The 19,305-nt window shown below is 38.3% G+C and overlaps 2 protein-coding genes across 5 annotated transcripts; both read right to left on the bottom strand.

The window, feature by feature from the left end:
- Positions 1-2,179: 2,179 nt before the first annotated feature.
- inpp5ka (inositol polyphosphate-5-phosphatase Ka) lies at positions 2,180-10,830 on the bottom strand. 4 transcript variants are annotated; one of them, XM_061281132.1, is made up of 14 exons: positions 10,726-10,830; positions 10,317-10,411; positions 8,419-8,523; positions 8,094-8,202; positions 7,890-8,006; positions 7,317-7,492; positions 7,058-7,169; positions 6,833-6,942; positions 6,685-6,711; positions 4,827-5,058; positions 4,443-4,580; positions 4,279-4,362; positions 4,089-4,193; positions 2,180-3,466 (listed from the first exon to the last, which is right to left on the bottom strand). In XM_061281132.1, the coding sequence occupies exons 2-14, from the start codon at positions 10,376-10,378 to the stop codon at positions 3,371-3,373; spliced, it is 1,473 nt and encodes a 490-aa protein (XP_061137116.1). In that variant the 5' UTR covers positions 10,379-10,411; positions 10,726-10,830; the 3' UTR covers positions 2,180-3,370. The 4 variants fall into 4 exon arrangements, with proteins under 4 accessions (XP_061137116.1, XP_061137117.1, XP_061137118.1 ...); XM_061281133.1 differs by having other exon boundaries at positions 4,827-5,055; XM_061281134.1 differs by lacking the exon at positions 6,685-6,711.
- A 959-nt stretch (positions 10,831-11,789) lies between these two features.
- LOC133155628 (phosphatidylinositol transfer protein alpha isoform-like) lies at positions 11,790-18,401 on the bottom strand. The gene is made up of 12 exons (XM_061281089.1): positions 18,246-18,401; positions 16,755-16,785; positions 15,155-15,300; positions 14,753-14,844; positions 14,572-14,579; positions 14,237-14,311; positions 13,641-13,724; positions 13,459-13,536; positions 13,269-13,379; positions 13,007-13,129; positions 12,570-12,619; positions 11,790-12,478 (listed from the first exon to the last, which is right to left on the bottom strand). The coding sequence occupies exons 1-11, from the start codon at positions 18,260-18,262 to the stop codon at positions 12,575-12,577; spliced, it is 810 nt and encodes a 269-aa protein (XP_061137073.1). The 5' UTR covers positions 18,263-18,401; the 3' UTR covers positions 11,790-12,478; positions 12,570-12,574.
- Positions 18,402-19,305: the final 904 nt, after the last annotated feature.

Here is a 19,305-nt window from a genome sequence, read left to right as displayed (position 1 = left end):
ATTATTTTAATAAAAATTAAAACCTGTTAAAACTTGTCTGGTGTTTTATTCGTCAATCTGCACAGCTTCAACATTTTTGGGGGGGTTATTTATTTATAAAGACACGAAACGAATTCCTTGTTTTTATTTTTTGGGGCATGAAAACAAAATAAACATTAAAAACCTGTTAAAACTTGTCTGGTGTTTTATTCTTTGTTTTTATTTTTTTGGGCATGAAAACAATAATTTGACATTTGGTTAACTCCTTTATATGACAAACTGTATGTGTGTTTTACGTTGTGTAATATGTGTTGGTGTCCCCCAAAATAAAGAGAAAATAGTCAAATACACATTCTTGACACGTACAAAAAATACATAGTTATTAGGTACACCTTACCTAATACACCTAATGGTGTACCTAATGGAGCGTCTGTGTGACGTCACAGATCAACCAGCCAATCAGGAGGTGGGGGTGAGGGCGGGTGTGGCACTTTTCACTTTCATTTCAGCTTTGGCCATGATTTTTCCCTAATGAAGTGGCCTGTTATTAGGTACACCTGAAAATGGTGGCGTACCTAAAGGAGTGTCCGTGTGACGTCACAGATCAAACAGCCAATCAGAAAGTGGGGGTGAGGGCGGGTGTGGCACTTTTCACTTTCAGTTAAACTTTGGCCATGATTTTTCCCTAATGAACTGGCCTGTTATTAGGTACACTTGAAAATGGCGGTGTACCTAATCCAGTGTCCAAGTGACGTCACAGATCAAACAGCCAATCAGAAAGTGGGGGTGAGGGCGGGTGTGGCACTTTTCACTTTCAGTTAAGCTTTGGCCATGTTTTTTCCCTAATGAAGTGGCCTGTTATTAGGTACACCTGAAAATGGTGGCGTACCTAAAGGCGTGTCCGTGTGACGTCACAGATCAAACAGCCAATCAGAAAGTGGGGGTGAGGGCGGGTGTGGCACTTTTCACTTTCAGTTAAGCTTTGGCCATGATTTTTCCCTAATGAACTGGCCTGTTATTAGGTACACTTGAAAATGGCGGTGTACCTAATCCAGTGTCCCAGGACGTCACAGATCAAACAGCCAATCAGAAAGTGGGGGTGAGGGCGGGTGTGGCACTTTTCACTTAAATCAGGGGTGACAAACTTCCAGTCCTCGAGGGGCCGCGTTCCAATATGTTTTCCAAGTTACCCTCGTTAAGCGCACCTGCGTGAAAAGTTTTAGCTCCTTTCACGTTCTGCAGGAGCTAAAACTTTTCACGCAGGTGCACTTAACGAGGGAATCACACAGACACTCCATTAGGTACGCCGCCATTTTCAAGTGTACCTAAAAACAGGCCACTTTATTAGGGAAATATCATGGTCAAAGGTCACAGGTGTCAACCTCCAGTCCTCGAGGGGCCGCGTTCCAATATGTTTTCCAAGTTACCCTCGTTAAGCGCACCTGCGTGAAAAGTTTTAGCTCCTTTCACGTTCTAAAGGAGCTAAAACTTTTCACGCAGGTGCACTTAACGAGGGAATCACACGGACACTCCATTAGGTACACCGCCATTTTCAAGTGTACCTAATAAGAGGCCGCTTTATAGAGAAATATCATGGTCAAAGGTCACACGTGTCAAGCCTAGTCCTGGGGGCCGCGTTCCAATATGTTTTCCAAGTTACACTCGTTAAACACATCTGCGTGAAAAGATTTAGTTCATTTTCACGTTCTGCAGGAGGTAAAACAGGTCAGCACATTGCGGTGTATTCTCACGCCTGGGATCGAACCAACTCCTTACAGAGTAAGCGCCTGTGTCACTTACCAGTCGGCTATTTCGATCTGGTGGAGTATGGTCGTCTACACTGTTTTGTACTGGTGATGTCCATTCCAGTTCTAAAGTGAATTGAATGTTTAGAATTGGTTCACTAAAAATTTTTGTTCAAAAGAATCGTTCACCGAATCGTTCGCTACACTTTCTTATTTATTTATTCTTTTTTTCACCCCCACCTCCTGATTGTCTGTTTTATTTGTGACGTCATCGGACACTCCATTAGGTACACCACCATTTTCAGGTGTACCTAATAACTTTATGCATTTTTTTGTACGTGTCAAGAATGTGTGATTGACTACTTGCGTCCGCCCCTTGCTTACGTATATTCGCAATTCGACTCACACTTTAATAACAAAGTCACAGGTCAGCCAACAATACAACACACAAAACGTGGTGATATTTCTTTTTTAATAATTGCATCTTTAAAGCTAAAAATGTTTGGTCTTTCTGTTACAGCACATTACTTCAATGCTATTAAATATGTACAATAAATCGCAAGTTTTGCTGCCTCAGTTACAGCAAGCTATAAACAACTATATTGTGCAGAAGAAATCAAGTTTAAGGTGAAATTATTAAAACCATGCAAAATTCATGAATAATATAAGACGATCGAAAAATACCATTTGTTAAAATAGTGACTAATTTGCGTGACACTTTAGCTTTCTTTAAAAGGCACTTATTGAAACGAAATTAGTTTACCTATTTGAACAAACTGTTATTCTTCAGCAAAAAAACACTGTGCAATGTGTTTACATTCCCTATATATTACATACATTTGAATAAAATACAGATTTCACGTTTTAATAACGGAATGGTTATTTGGCTAACTATACTAGTTGAAAAGGCAGCTTTAGCTTTTTTTTTTTGCATTCACGTCCACCAGGAACATATGAACCCAGCAGCAGCAGCTCATTCACAGCAACGTGGTTCAATATAACCCATTTAAACAATTCAAATTAAATAAAAACAGTAATGAAAAGAACTGATCGAATTTACAGATTACACCAGTGTCACAGCATTCTCTATACAATACAGTACACAATGAATTCCCACCAAGTTAATACTGCATGAACACAAGGAGCATGATGTAAAAACTTAATATGCTGGTTAATGTGGAGTCGTTAGATCACATTTCCATCATTCTATCGGTTTTACGCTGAAAACACAAATTAGTACCATATGGATGTAGACTAGCTTAAGTACCAACCTGTGTTTACTGTAGATGCAAGGAAAACCTGCACAAGAGCTTCACCTTTACCCTCGACGCAAGTGACTCATTGAATTGCCCTTCGCGGTATATCTTAAAACAGTGTTTTAACGAATCATCTGATGTATTCTTTTGCACCATCATGACCTAGACTCAGTGACATCAGAGCATTGCATCATCAGTAATTTATGATGCCACCTCACACATAGTAAACATAATACACACACTCACGGTTTACCACTCAGTGCTGCTGTTGGTGGTAGTATCAGAGCTGGAGCAGTGTAACAGTATGAGAAAGAAGCATTTCAAATGCTTATCCTACACAAAAATGTTTTGAAATCTTTGTTTGGTTCTGGTAAACCAGACTGAGATATCTCAGTTCCGAATGTTTTCAGTTGCTACAATTTGATCCAGACTGCTGATCTTCTCATGCAAAAAACCCTCCTCGATGGCCACCTTGGACTCATGGACCTGCAAGAGAGAGGCACTTGTTATTTGTGAGGCCTGCCGCACAGCGAGCAACGCAGCCAAATGTGACTGAATAGCACAAAGGAATAAAAGTCAGCAAATGCCCCTGGCACACATCAATGCGATGAAAGAATGACGCCCCCTCATGTTCTTATTGGGATTTTAGAGCTTGTAGGTGTGCCATGGGAAATAATCAAATTTTTACTTAAATGGTCCAATCTTGTTCCAGTATCCATGCCAGCAATGGAGTGAGAGGTCGACCGTAGAATGAGATGTGAAACTATTAACCTGTGGCGTGTTCCTGTTTATACAAGTGTTTAAAATTATTATGTTTAAAATAAAAATAAAAAATCAAACAGGCCTAGATTTTGATTTTTTTGTGCATATCCTCCTTTTGTTTCAGTATAAAAATAAATTAACAATCAAACTGAAAAAAATAGATAATAAAATAAAATATTTTTTTAGGCTGGTTTGCCATGATTTATTTTTTCTTGTGCAAAGTGCTTTGGCACACTAAAGGTTGCAAAACAACCGATTTAGAGTAGAGTGAAGTACCAAGAGAAGGTGTTCTCTCAAAATGCATGAATAAGTGACACAATATGCATATAGGTCACACAGGGCTCACCTGGAATGGTTCACTGATACCAATAATGCACTGTAGAGTATTACAGTAGTAACCCAGCATACACTTTCCTCCTGTCACTGGGATCTCCTCTTTATTCACATACACCTAAAAAACAGAACACCCAAATATTGCCTCACGTATACATTTCACGTCTCACAGTGCCCAGTTTACTCCATTCACTATGTACTACCTTAACGGCATCGTCATCGATGGACACTTCATCATCTTTGACCCACGTGTATGTGATGTAATCAAAGGCACTAGTAAATCCAACCTGAATTTCAGAAACAAAGTTATCATTTTACTGCGAATTAAAGTTCAGGTGAGAGGAAGACAATTATTGAAAAAGCTGACCTTATACAATCCAATCCAGTCCCATGTACTGGAAGGGAATGGCTGCAGCGGGCTGTAGAGCAGCATGGCATCAATATCGGCACTCCATTCGCCTTCAGCCTGCAGGTGCACCAGTGGAGTGGTGTACATTTTCTTCAGCTAAAGGATCCAAGTGAACAGTTGTTAGTGTATATCAACAACAGATAACAGCATTGTGGTTTGTTAAAGTATTAGTAACTTCTGTCTGGTGAGAAGGTACATTAATGAGAACCACAACCCCTCCCCAAAATTGATACAACTCTAAACTAGGGAGACTGCAGAGTAATTGCTTTCTTGACCAATGAACAAGGTTTGCACCATCTACAATTTATCAATCAATCAATTGGAAACATTTCAGTCAGTCACCTTCAGTGTGAAGACACCAGTGACGGGTTTGTGGTCACTGACGCTGTACTCCATGTTGCTGGTGTACAAGTCCTGTCTGATTTCCAAAGGGTATTCTTCAGCTTCATCGAGCGGCTTGACATCTTTTGCATCTGCTCCGTCGCCGTGTTTGTCTTGCTCGTCAGCGTGGAGGGCTTTGGGTCTCAGGCGCCACAGAATTCTGTCCGTCCAGGCGGGTTTGCGCTTCTTACTGCTGATTGATGGTTATGAGAGACACAACACAGAACATGAGCTGTTTAATCATCAATGCTGCATTCGTATTTGACCATGCCACTTTCAATGTGCTAATAGCACTCTTTTGGTTATCACTGCCTTATTTGTGTATAACAATAATTTTAAATATAGAAAATACTGGAGCCCATTCAGACATCACAGGACTATAACCAGTACTTTTATAGGAATATTAAAGAAACATTTTAAATGGATAGAAATACTATTTTTGACTTCAAAACTGTTTGAGTGATTTAATGTATCCTAATCCTTTGCTAGCTTTATTGAACCAAGGTATATTTTACAGCATATCAGAAAATCAAATTAATGGAAATAATGCTAATCTCAACTCTTCTTCCATAAAGTCTGAAATTTGGTCAAGTCAAATTTATATACTATATCGCCCTTAATCACAGAAACGTCTCACAGTGGGCACAGTTGACGAATATTTACGACTGCAGAAAATATGGCCAAGGGCTGGATTTGTGTCTGCTCTGCGTGTACATTTGCTCTTGTGTGTTCTAACAAAGCAGTCGTTTGACCATTTATGATTGCACGTTTACATTAGCCCATCTGTGGCGTTTCACATTTTATGTTAGCTAGCCGATTGTCATTACGGAAATTTGAAAGTTGAAATACACAATGTCCAATTCTCTTTCATTGTACGTGTCAGTTTTACAATAAATAAACTGCAACACAGAGTAACAAACTAATTGATGCAAGCACATATTCATTCATTCATTCAATTCATTCATTCAAAAGCTGGGTGAGGGCGTGACAACAGGCGCTATGCAATATTAGAAAATGTTTAGGTTTCGTTTGTTTGTTTAAAGCTCGTGGGAGGGGTTCATTATGGTCTTTTCACAACACAGACTTTCACCTATTGTTAGGGGGTTTGAAACGTATCCCACGCTATAAACAGGTTCACCTTACCATGCATACTCAGCAATAAAAACTCTTTGTATCCCATCCAAGTACAGTACAAACACACGTTGCAGTTCCAACAAATTTAGACCCAAGCTTCCACATCAACAAGCTACTGTGCATGTTAAAAGGGTTTGATATTAAAGAAATAGACTATTTAACAGTCACCATTTGGAGTTTTTAGATTAAATGGATTTCACCTTTAGTCACCAATGTGAGGTTTGCAAATATAGTGTGCTTATTTCTCTCTTATGGATTCATATACTTTGTATATTTACTTTCACATTTGTTGTATCCATAGCAACACTGAATATAAACAAAGAAATCAATGTGGATGGGGGATTTGCCCATAAAACCACAAACGGACCTATTTACTCATCTTTCTGTTAAAGACAAATATTGTTCCAATTTAGGGATTTAGTTCTTTTTCTTATCTATACGTATGTTAGTTAGAGGTGAGAATAAATGCGTTACTGTGAAAACTAAATTCCTTTATGATTAAGTTAGAGAGTTAGTTCTCTTTTTTTTATTTATTTGCATGTTAGTTATAAGTGAGAATGAATGGTTGATTGTAAATAGAATTCTTTCATGATCAAGTTGTTAAACGGCATTTACATCCACACCAAAGTAGAGTTGTGATATACTTTTTTTGCCAGTGTGGACATAAATGTGTTACAAGTCTTACTTAAAGGCAAACCATGTCCTGTAGAACCTGTGAAGGTGACAAGAGTAGCAAAACACATATATATACATTAATGAAATTGTAGGGTCAGGTAATCTGCTGTATTTCTAAAAGCACCACAATGACTCATTCCAACCGATGTGTCTACTACCTGCTGTCGTATGTATCGGTGTTCACGTCAAACTTGTACGTAGGCTGAAAGTCGAGGGGCCCTTCCTCAAACTCTTGCAGCAACTTCTCTTTTTGCTTCATCATGATCAGCTGAAAGCATTATTGTACAAAACATTCCATAACCTTCTGCTCTGAAGACATGAATAAAACATGACTAAAAGAGTCCATGTTAGATGGGCCTAAATCTGAAAATGACTTGCCAAACCTGGTCTTTGCTCCAGAGTAAGCTGTAGTTTTGATTGCTGATGCACGTTCGAACAAAATGCAATCCATGGTCTTGAATTCGGAAGTTGAGATCTCCAAACCAAAAGACTAGCCTTGAAGACACAGGGGACAGAAAGAGAATGCAATCTAGGAAGTATGCAATGACTAAAAGTGATTGGGACACTATGGAAAAGCAAAATTCAATAGCATTTCAAATCTGATGGTTTTGGACTTTGAACCTTCCATTGGATGCAACTCACCTGTGGTCAAGAATTCGCTCAGCCTTTTCACAGTTGAAGGTTTGCGTGTCCGCAATGTATTCAAATTCAAACACTCTCTCCGCGGCATGTTTCATATGTGCAGCTAGGTGACAATTGAGGAAACAGAGCATGTGTCCATAGAGAGACAGACGAATGGACACACCACCTTTGTTACCCTGAGACACACAAAAGAAACAAATGTCATCACAAAAGGACAATTTAAAGCAAGCGCAACAATTAATGAAGTGCTCGTGTTAGTTATCAAAAGTTATTCAAAAACGTGTATGTTTGGCCAGGAAAAAAATTATATATAGTACAATTTAAAATAGTGACCCCTGCACTAGAGCTACTTATTTTAACTAATTCTTTAATTAGGTTTACGATCCTTAATATGACAGCTCAACTTTGATATGATGTATTTTTGTATATTATTATACGTATACTAAATATTTCTGTACTATATTGGTGTAATACATATTTATTTTATATATATTGGATTATTCAACTGTATCACAGCGAGATTATTAATTTAGGATTTTTGTTTACAGTGCTCGTAACTATATCTTTTTTTACCCAATAGCCAAAGATGCCAGTGCGCGTGTATGTAGCCTGGATGTCTCGAATGAATGGGAGATGCTCCAATTTGGAGAAGAGCAGCAGTAACAGACCTTGCATTCTGATAGAGGACACCTGAAAAGAATATCAACATCCATGTTTGTTTTAACAGCAGGTGGTATAGTGCAGAGTTCTATAGAATATTCATAGTCTTTTGTGTACCTTCACATATTGCCTTGGTGCTAAGGCGGCCATAAGCGCATAGCTCCAAGGGTCATCGAACACAACATCCGACATGAATCTCAGCGGCCCAGAGTACACCTCCTGGAGGCTTACATCAACATTTATTTTGAAACATTTTGCTCAGACTCAAAATCAAAATCATCTTTAGTGGCCTAGTATGTAAAAACACTCATGAAATGTGTCTTCGGTAATTTGACCCACACAAGTATACTGACAAGCAACTATGACAAAAAGAATATTTAGAACATAAAAACATAAAACATACTTAACTGACAATCAGTTTCCATTCCCTAAACCACCTTACCCAATGACGTAGAGGTCTACATCCTCTGGAGAATCTAAAAGGAGAAGTGAGCTCATGTCATCTGGGGGATCAGCAGTGGCTACGTTCCATGTCACTATGTGTAGCCTGAGGACGATATAGAACGGAAAAAAGACAACAAATTACATCCGGCCTCCTAAAAAGGAAGAGAGTCGCATCTGGTGTGGTATTCAAAGAAATGCATTCACAGAACAAATCCATAGAATTTTGCAATTTTCTGAAAATGAGTAGAGCCATTTTTCAACCCCACCCCAGCTCAAGTTTTATTATCAAGCCTCTGCCACGAGTCGCCATGGTAATAGCAAGCCAGACTCGTGCACCAAAATGGAAGTGAGCCATTATGCTCGGTTGTGACCGTTTTCTCACGTGCTCACTTTATGCCACCGTGCAGAATTTCCATCCAAATGACAGTGCGGCATCCGTGTGATTATAACTGTAGGATTACTCATTCTCTGAGTGATGATATTGGTGTTGATGAGAGCAATGTCAGCTGTCTTCTTGGAAGAGTGCCACAGGAAGTCATGAAAGCAACCATTGTATTTTGAAGTGAATTGCCACAATAATCCTAAAGCGAATAGTGGAAATCTACTATTTTGTAAGGGAAGAGCTAAATTAACAACATTTTGACATTTTAGTACTTTGTGGAGTCAAATAAGGAACAAAAAGCCACTGAGTAATTAGGAACAGGGCCCTCTGTCTACAGCGCTCCATTGTTCACCCATGCTGTTTAATCTCATTCATGAATCCTGTTGAGTTAGAACTGTTTACAAATTGAATTAACATTTAAAGTTTAAGTCTCTTTGTAAGCTGCTGAGCAGAGCATTAATCTTTTCTCAGACAGGACAACGTGACTGCTATTTCTTCAAATCCGCATTAGGTGAGATAAAGTTGGGCAACCTGACTTTGAAATAGATATGTTGACTTTTGTGGGAACATTGTGGGATGTTTGTTATGACTACATTAAAATTCAAGGATGTAAATAAGCAGTTTTGCGTCGCTGTTTTCGCATCAAAATTATTATTTTGCGTCTCATTATTACACATGAAATAGCAAAACAGTGAATCAAACAGCCACCGTCATAACTAGTGATGAGAGCTGTTTTCATGTTCATTCAAAAGAAGCCACCATGAACATGATTGTTAATTACCAACTGTCAATTAGTCACCGCTTTTAAGAAATAGTGAAAAAAATGGGTGACAGCAGGAAAAGCAGTCAGCTGCGTAAAGCAGAAACTGCCAGTCCAAACAATACAAATATTACCTGGAGTACATAGAGTTTTTAAATACATTTTGATCAATTTTATTTATAAAATTACATTACAGCCGAGCTGTATAAAATCAGTGAAACTTTGCTTTTAGACCCAAAAATAAAGTTTACTGTTATACACAATGTGAATTTAACTAATAAAAATGGTTCATTCTATATCTAAAAAAAAATATTAAGTTGTCAAAATTGTATTGTTCAATAAAAGCCTTGCTCCATCAAAAAAATAAATTGCCCCACAAAGTTAGAAAGTTGCTCCTCCAATTAATTTGTTCATTCACAAACTGCTTTCTGCACAGAAGAAAAAAAAATAATACTCCAAGCCTTGAATTTGGAATGAGCCAGAAAGCTCTGCAAATTTACATCTGTACTTACATGCATTCAAATAAACAATAGAACAATCTACTGAAATATGATTATTATCAAAATATGACACATAATGTTTTGCCTCTGTTATGCAGCTATATGAAAGCAAAACATTGGGAACATTTTAAAAGTGTGTTATTCTACACCAGTCCATAAATGTGCTCAATTTTATTACGTCAAATAAATGGCACCAGTGAAGCTATTTCTGGCACAAAGTAAATAAAATATGACATATTCATTGTTGTTTTTACCTCAAATTGTCTGCTTCGTAGTCCCCCCTCTGCAGATCCCCATTGGGCTCCATCGATGCCATATCAGAAAGTTTTGAAGCCCAGTAGCATACAAACTGCAAAACACACAAGCAGCACCAAATATTTTGATTGATACTGTACAGAATGATGTAATAGACTATATAACATTCACAGACAACGAGACAACTGCAATGAACTATCGTTAGCCATGTAAACAGAATATTAAAAGACATCCGGAGTGACAAGAAAAACAGTAGCTTTATAATGAGCAGAGCGTCCATGGATCAAACGCTCTAATCGTATTTCAGTTCAGTCCAAAACTGTGTGAGCAAGCCTGGGAAATAAATTCGGATTAATTAAACAATCGATGGTGAAATGCAGAATGTGCACAATCAATGTTATTTAATACCTGACTTGGTCATGCAGCACTTGTTTTCGTACTGAGCCATACAGTACGGATCGACACTGCTTGCTACTACAGTAGATGGGACCGCCCCTGATGCGGAAGAATTTAAGAGCTTCCTCACTTTCAAAATAAAAGCGCTCGAGAGGCGCGGCTATCTTCTTTTTTTTTTTAAATAATAATAACAGATAATCCAGAAACTTTGGGCAAACTTGAAATAGTATTGAGTTTTTTTCCACTATTACTATATTTTATCGACTAAACTATCAGCCGTCTTTTACAAACTGATTTATTCTGTACTCTTTGTTGAAAATTATAATTCCTTGAACACCATCAGATTATTGATAAGTATTGTTAAAAATTGCATTGCCAGGATAAAAAAGTGGAAATTCCTTGCAAATCCAACGTGAAACTACGAATCTAGGGATCCCTCCAGTTTTAACACAAACAACTGCTAATGTCAGTGGGTACAGAATAACAGTATTACAGAAATAAACCCCAAAATACAAATCTTGGAGCGCCACCAACAAAAAGGAATGTCCACCAGCATCAAAAACCTAGAAAAAAAAATCTATAAACACGGTTGTAATACACTAGTCTAAGAAATCCATCATCATTGTATGGTGTTTATGTATTCTTCTTCCCTAACAAAAGCTTATCGACAGTCGATTTGTTAATACCATATCCAATCCAATTAGAATACAGGTATATGTGTGCTCAAGCTTTGCATTAATTACATAAAGTTATCAGCCTCCAATTTTCAAGTAAGACTTTGTCTCTGTTGGGTTTTGGGCTATTAAGTCCCATGTCCAGCAACCATTCCTCCATTGTTTGCTAATTGTGTTAGAAGGCTTATGGATGATTAGAAAACCTTTAAAACCCCTTGTGCAATTATGTTAGTTTTGCGGAAATACACTAAATTGTCTCGATGACCCCTGTAAAGGCCCGTACTACAATATTAGTGAAACAGGATAAGAAAAAAAAAAAAAGTCATACGGAGAAGTAAGGTGAAATTTGAAGAGTTAAAAAATAAAACTGCATATTTTAATGAGAACTCATAACACAGAAAATGTAGTAAAAGCAGCTGTAACTTTATTTGGAAAAAAAAAACAACAACAACAACATAAAATTACAGTGTTTGTGCGTGGCCAAAATGTCCACTACCCCGCTGCGTGTAATGAAATCCCCCCCAAAAAAACTGAAAATAAAGGTTTTTTTTACACCCAAACAGCAGTTAACTCAACTACCCATTAAGTCTGCATTTTCCTCCTCCATTGAATGAGCCTTTTATAATGGAAATACGGCACCTGGGGGTTTAAGTGTTTTCTTGTGGTTAAGCAAATGATGACATGGAAACCTTACAGAGATACAAAAAGGATCATCTGTAAGCCCCAAACAATAGTAACTGTCGTAACAAAAGTCTCAAGAGCAACATGTGTTTTATTGTATTAAAAGATAAAGTAAATCAAAAGTCTGGCAACTTGAGCTCTTATTGACAAACCTATAATAAAAAAAATACATGATAAATTATTACCATGGGAAAACCAAAATATATAGCCTTTTGCGAGTAAATTTACAAGATTTAAGCAGTTTGAAACTTGTCAAGTGACACAAGTGTGTCTGTATTCAGGTACATAAATAAACCCAATTGCTTTAGCGTGTATTTAAGCATCTATCAAGGAATTGCAGCATTCTTGGATCAGGAAGGGGGAGGTATTGGTCCAGTGTGTCAAGGTTGAGTCAGCATGAAGACCCCCAACTGAAAAATATTTATTTTTCCATTTTTAATGATAAAATAGTAGCTGGAATGTACAAATTATTAATCAACCTGAACAAAGACAATTGCTTACCCCTTTCATTCATCAGCGCCCATGCCTTTAACTTCATCATTTTGCCTCATCTGTGGAATGACATAGGTTACAAAGATGGACATGGTAGACATACATCATTGCAGTGCAGTAGAAATGGGGGCAACGAAAGACTGGGAAAGTTGAGGAAAGCTCAATATTCCCCCCTCAGAACATTCCAAAGGTGAACAGGTTAGTTGGAAACTGGCAATTGTCATGATTGTGTACAAAAGGAGCATCCCGAATTCTCAGCTTGTCACAAGCAAGGATAGGAAGGGGTTCACCATTTTGTAAACAACTGCCTAATCAAATAGTTTAACAGTAATGTTTCTAACTCTCCTAATTTTTTGAGGTCATTCGACAAAAATTGGGGCGCAACCTGAATAGTTCACGAAAAGGGTCGTTGATAACCTTATTTACGGAAGAAAAAAGTATCTTACCTCATCCAGCTCTTTTTTTGTGTCTTCCTCCATTTTCCGGATGTCATCCATGGAAAGATCGATCCATTTATCAATCAAGCAGAATAGCTGTCTGTGGAAGTGGGTGAAAATACGCTTCTCCATCTGCACAAACAAGAACATCAGGGGTATTTACAAGAGGACAGTAAAAATGTGCGTGCGCACGCGCGCGCATGCACACACGCACCTGCGTTGCAGTTCATGTACTCTATCAGCCCACTAGATGGTAATATGACTTCCAAACCTTTTGAATTATGGCCTCCACCTTTGACTGCAAGCCCATCCACTTGAAGTTTACTGAGACAAGCTTATAAGCACACATATGTGGACAGCTGGGGTTGTTGAGAATTTCTTTCTGGAATCACAAATACAGAAAAGCCCAAATAGTACGATTGTCAGATTCAAATGATTCTTTCAACCAAAAAAATGTATACCTTCCATTCAGGTCCCAGGGGCCCTCTTCCTGTTTTTTCAGACTTAAATATGGCTGGATCCTGATCTGCTTTGTAATCCTTAACAGAAAATTAATGTTGTATATGTCAAGAAACCAAATGAGCACATGATCTCCAGTAAGTAGACCGAGATGAAATTTGCGTCGCTTTTTTTAACTTCTTACATTGTCACTGATAGCGGTTCTGTCAGCAATGTCGATTTGTACAACCTCAGCTGTATCCCATTGACTTTTCTCGAGTCCATGTACCTGCAACAAGGCATTTAAAACTGAACCATCGCGGTAGTTGTTTTCTTTGGGATGCAGACGTGTTCAAAAATAAAATTCTATTTCTTCAGCCGTGTAGATTTATCCCTGTAGATAATATGCAAACATTGACTCAAGGCAATTGGACACAACATTTTATCAGAAGCCCAAAACCGACCAAATTTCTCTATTAAAATCATATTTGATTGGTAATGCAATGCTCTTGTTTTCTGCCATCATCAAAATGAAAGTTCTTGTTTCACTGTGTAAGGAATAAGGTTTCATTTCTTAAATTGAGCCACTAAAATGAATCGTTTCCACGTCATCAATTATTATATATCTATATAAATACGTTGTTTTCCATGTTATTCAAATTGCTTTAGATGCACTTATAAAACATTAGGTGGCAGCAAAACGTTAGCTATATTAGGTGGATCGATAAACAGCACAAACTTGATGAAAACAATTCCAGAAAAATTGTAGATGACCTAAAACAAGAAAATTACATAACTTACATTCTCCTGTTCTCCCATGTCCGGCTTGTGCCATGTCTCGACCTTAATTTGGAATTTTTCTTTCATGTATGGATTCTGCAAACATGGGCATATACAATACGATCAGTCACATTCCAATGCCCCCAATAAATTTAAACAGTTGGGCACTATTCACGCGTCCAACTACATCACTGAGACTTTGCCTGTTAAATATATATTTGTGTTTCAACTAGTTGGGCTGCACAGATCATTCTATTACAAAAACATTTCTATTACAAAAAAAATTGGAATTGACTTCCCTTTTAATCAGCAAGCATTTCACCCAAACCACAAGTATAAAGGAAACTATTACTTACAGAAAGAACTTAGCAAGGGTCGTCCCGGAGTGATGGTCGTCCAAGAGTGATGGAGATAGTGGAGAGTAGAGACTTTCAGTTAATACCTATTTTCCATTCATTAATATCTAATTCAAATACTTTACAGACTATGAATTATTTACACCATAGTTATTCTTGGGTGGTATTCAGTGGCACTCACTGGTTTTGCAGTAAGGATAGGCATTCCAGGCTTTCTCGTGAATCTCAAGAGCTCCCTTTGGAGCAAGCACACGCACCACGCGGGGCACTTTACTGTAGAGACATATCGAGCTTTACATTTTCATGCAAAAATTGCACATTCATACGTGTCAAGTTGGATTCAATACGACAGTCCCTTGAAGTAAGCTCTAAATGATTTAATTCATTTAATTTTGCTCATGATTTAAGACTTTGTGGAGCAAAACAAACGCCACAGTAATGTGGTTTACATTTTTTGGGCAGACCAAAGTCCAAAGCGATATCAATCACATCAATCTATGCTTCCAACAAAATGTTTAATTAGTCGGTTATGTTTATACTGCAGGGATCCCAATAAATGTGTGGTAGTGACATGCAAAGTTACCTTGTGAGATGGTAGATCTTGTGGGTGTATTGTCCCTTCTCCCCATTTTCTTCATAGGGCTCATTGACCAAGACTTCAACACCTTCGCCTCCACCCGTCTCATTCTTGCTGGCTTCTGCCACCGTATACAGCTGGCCCACTTTATACTGCAAAAGAGAATTCCATTCATTTAATTTACAAACTCTAAGACACACTTGTTTTTCAGTTTGTCTGGTTCTGCCACTTATACTCAGGTTGTATATAGTCGCTGTCAGGTAGAATTCTTGTACTGTCAAAATGACAACTTTTCAGGAAATAAAGATGAAGACAAAAGACTAGATTGCTTGAGTTCCCATCATTCATACACCATGCTAAAAGTTTTCTTTCTCTCATTTGTGCGGTCTGCTGCAGCCCGGTCCAAGGTGGCCTCTGTGTACTGATACGGTGGTTGGAGGCTTCGGCTTTAGATAATCGAAAAATAGCAGAACATCAGCAAAATACGTATTTTTATTCTCCCCCTGAACCTTCCTCCCCTGCGAGTGACACAGGAAAAAGGGAGTACCATCATTCTGGGACTGACAGCTTGGTCAAACCTACACACCCTAAAAATGAGGCAAAGACATCGAGAAAAGTGGCCCATTTAGCTTTATGGGAAAGTTTTCTGACTATTGTTCATCATTTGTCTGGAAAAAGAAAACTTTCACTTGACTGAAGAGGAGTTGTCCGTCCACGGTTGAGTTGGAACTTCGGAATGCCACCGGCCATGTATAACTAGAATGTTTCCTTTTCTTTCTAAAGGACCTGATCCGGATCCTTTGTGAGATTTCAGGTACACCGGTTTACATTCAACTGGAATCAGCAAACCGGTTGAACTTGTTATGGTTGGTCTGAACATGTTGAGCCAATAAGTTCATTGGGGAACCTCAGGACAAAGTGAAGACTTCTGCCAGCATTTATTTACAGATGGCAATAACCATTTTTTTTCCCCATTTCCATTTTGTCCATTTCCATATTCACAATGAAACATGTCCCAGAGATTAGCTCATTTCCAAATATTAACAACACAGTTCCAGATACAAATCAACAAGTGACTTGACAACGTTTATCTCAATTAGGTTTTTCCGTTACTGCATTCTAAGCGATCACACAGAAACCATTCATTTCAGTCTGGCTGACACAACAGCTTTAGCTGTGTGTTTAGAAGGGGCCAAATAAAGAGCCTATTGTTCGAAGCAGGATTTTGGATTAATGGATAGAAAAAGCAAATACCTCCAAGTGCTTCATAACACCAGCGCATTTTGCAAACGATATTAAAAGTATGTCTGCATGTGAAAAATGGTGTCAGCAAGCAATTCCAAACTCTACCCAAAATTTGCTTGACTCATTTCAACAGCAGAGGTGACAACACCCCGTCCCTGTGCACACCTTCAGTCATTTATCAACACAATGGGACATTTTTACACCCTGAAATGCGTCAGCACTTCAGCCTAATGTCTCAAGTCCTTCGAAAACAAATAGTTAAATTAAGATTGAAGGGAGTGTTTTGCAATGATTAGAATTGACCGTTTCAAAATCAAACTTGCTAGTCTTTGACAAAATAAGTACATAGTGAAGTCTTTACCTCATCCACTGAGACAGGCAGGACGATTCGGCTAGGAAAAGAACACAAACATAAGACATTAGATTTCCCATTCACTAAATGTTATCATGACAGTGACTAAAAATATTTTTCAACTCGATCAGCGAGTCTCCAATAATATATATTTTCATTTAGTGTCTGATGTTTTAGTGATTAAACAGTAGAAGCAGCCTGGAAATGCTCTCTCTAGAATTAATTAACTAAAGCTAACTGACAAAATGGCGCAATTGAACTTAGAGCATGTTGGAAATGTGACCTATAACACAGCAGAAACTGCAAAGACCAGCAAAAATGAGCAGGAACATTTGATGACCGTCCGCAGAAAGGCCAAAGATGCATTCAGGGCCAGCCAGTTCTCTGCTGACCTAAACACTATCTGAAGCACTGATCTATATTTACAATAGAAATGATAATAATACACTAATTGTTCTGTTAAATAGTTTTTATTTATTCCCAACAGCCCATTATCTTCATTTAGTTGTGTTTTGCTTGGCTGCACTGCTTCCAGTAGAAAGCAATGCCACATTTTTTTCCCAGAATACAGCCTGACCTTCATAATCACTGAATGAGTAGTGGCGGCCTATTTAACTGAAACAACATTGGCAACGGCGCTGTTTCATTAATCAATCGGAACTTAAATTCCTCTCACAGGGCCAGCCTGGGCTATGAAACTAGCCCTTGATGACATCAGTAATTTTCTGTCCTCTGGCTGATCACAGCAAGCAAGTTTGACAGGCAAAATGTCATAAGATCTGCCAACATTAATATAATTAATAATCAATCTCTGGTGTATATACAGTGGACCTCTACATATTTGTAGTTCAAGCACCTGTAGATCCACCTATTCACATTCACTGCCTTCAATGCACTTTGTACTGCGGTCAGGTGACCAATCTACCTCCATAGATGTCGAGTTAACCAAAAATAGCTTTATTTTTTGACATGCCTATTCTAATACCGTGATAAATGTACGCTAAACATTTCTAAAGTAAAGTGAACAGCAACATTTCTTTCATTCCGAACGAAATCCCATTGTAAGTTTTGCAAATTTAACATTGCACTGTTTGTCAGCAACCTTCACTTAGCAAGAATTTCTAGACAACTTAAAAGTTACACTCAGCAAAACAGAAAATTTGCATGAATATATTGTTTAAATTTAGAGTAAATTCAATCAATAGCAAGTTCAACAGTAACCACTTCCTGTTTCATTCCGTCGCAGTGTCACGAGATTGACAGTCAGGGGAACCTGTTGAAGTGTACGCTTTTTGAAACATTTCAAAATCGTACTTTCATATCTAAACGAGAACTATATAAAAGTACAGCATCTTTAGGAAACTCCATTCCTGCTTGACACGCTCAAAGGGCGAAACTAGCAAATTGGTTGACGAACATGACATAGTTCGCCTAATGTCGTAAATGTTTACTGCCAGACACAATCATGATTATTAGTTGAAACAATTGCACATTACTCACTATTCTCGGATCAACATGTTTGGGCTGCCTTTGTCCGTACGAGAGGATGTAAAGTCTCCAGCAGCTTCTTGAAAAGTGTCCAAAGTCGTCAATTCGCCGCGGTCTTTCTTCCAGGATGAGAAAGACACATACCGAAGGGGCGGGGCCGAGACTCCCACCCAGTTTCAGGTAACTCCGTCACCCTGCTGCGCCCACATGTCACCGGAAGTGTAGAAATAATAATAATACCGTTTTCTTCCATGTATAATGCGCCCCCATGTATAATACGCACCCTAAAAATGGCATGTTGATGCTGGAAAAAAGCCTGTACTCATGTGTAATACGCACCCAAATTTTGACTCCTACTTAAGTCCGTAAACGTAAAATTATTTCAGAAAAAATATCATCTTTGGGAACAACCGGATGTTATTCTGCCGGTCAGTATCCCTAGGCATGCGCTAGCAAACTCGATAGCGAAGAAATGTTTCGGATTTGTGTAGGGTACATTGTGACAGCAAACAAGCAGGTGATCGAGCAAGCGTCTGATACGAGAGCATTTTTTTACCCATGTATAATGCGCACCCCAGATTTTAGGACAATAAATTAGTTACATTTTGCGCATTATACATGGAAAAAAACGGTAATAATAATAATAATAATAATTTAAAAAAACACGTTTTTACTTGCAAACACGCTCGGGTCACGGACCAAAGAAGTCAAACTTAACCCATAATACTCTGGTGTCAAACATAAGGCCCAGGGGCCGAATTTTGGATGTTCTGATGGATTAATTAGGATTTTGAGGAAGGAGAACTACCTAAATTTTAAGGGTATATTTGTTGGTGCAACCCCAACACACAGCAGGTGTTACTTATGTGCTTTTTTCCACCTATATAAGTACCCTGGTGCCTACTGTTTACAAACATTTTAAAATGTGTATGGTATAATGTTACACTATACATTAAATATTCAAACAGGGATTAGTTCGATGGGCGTAGCGTGCATGATCCGACCGGTAAGGGAACAGTACAGTCAGGCCCAACCCGTTTATTATGAGGTAAGTCACAACTACAATTGATGT

This window comes from Syngnathus typhle, linkage group LG6, assembly GCF_033458585.1.
Source record: "Syngnathus typhle isolate RoL2023-S1 ecotype Sweden linkage group LG6, RoL_Styp_1.0, whole genome shotgun sequence".
Taxonomy (NCBI): Eukaryota; Metazoa; Chordata; class Actinopteri; order Syngnathiformes; family Syngnathidae; genus Syngnathus; species Syngnathus typhle.
The sequence above is the reverse complement of the archived record's forward strand: the minus strand, read 5'-3'. Positions and strand labels throughout refer to the sequence as shown.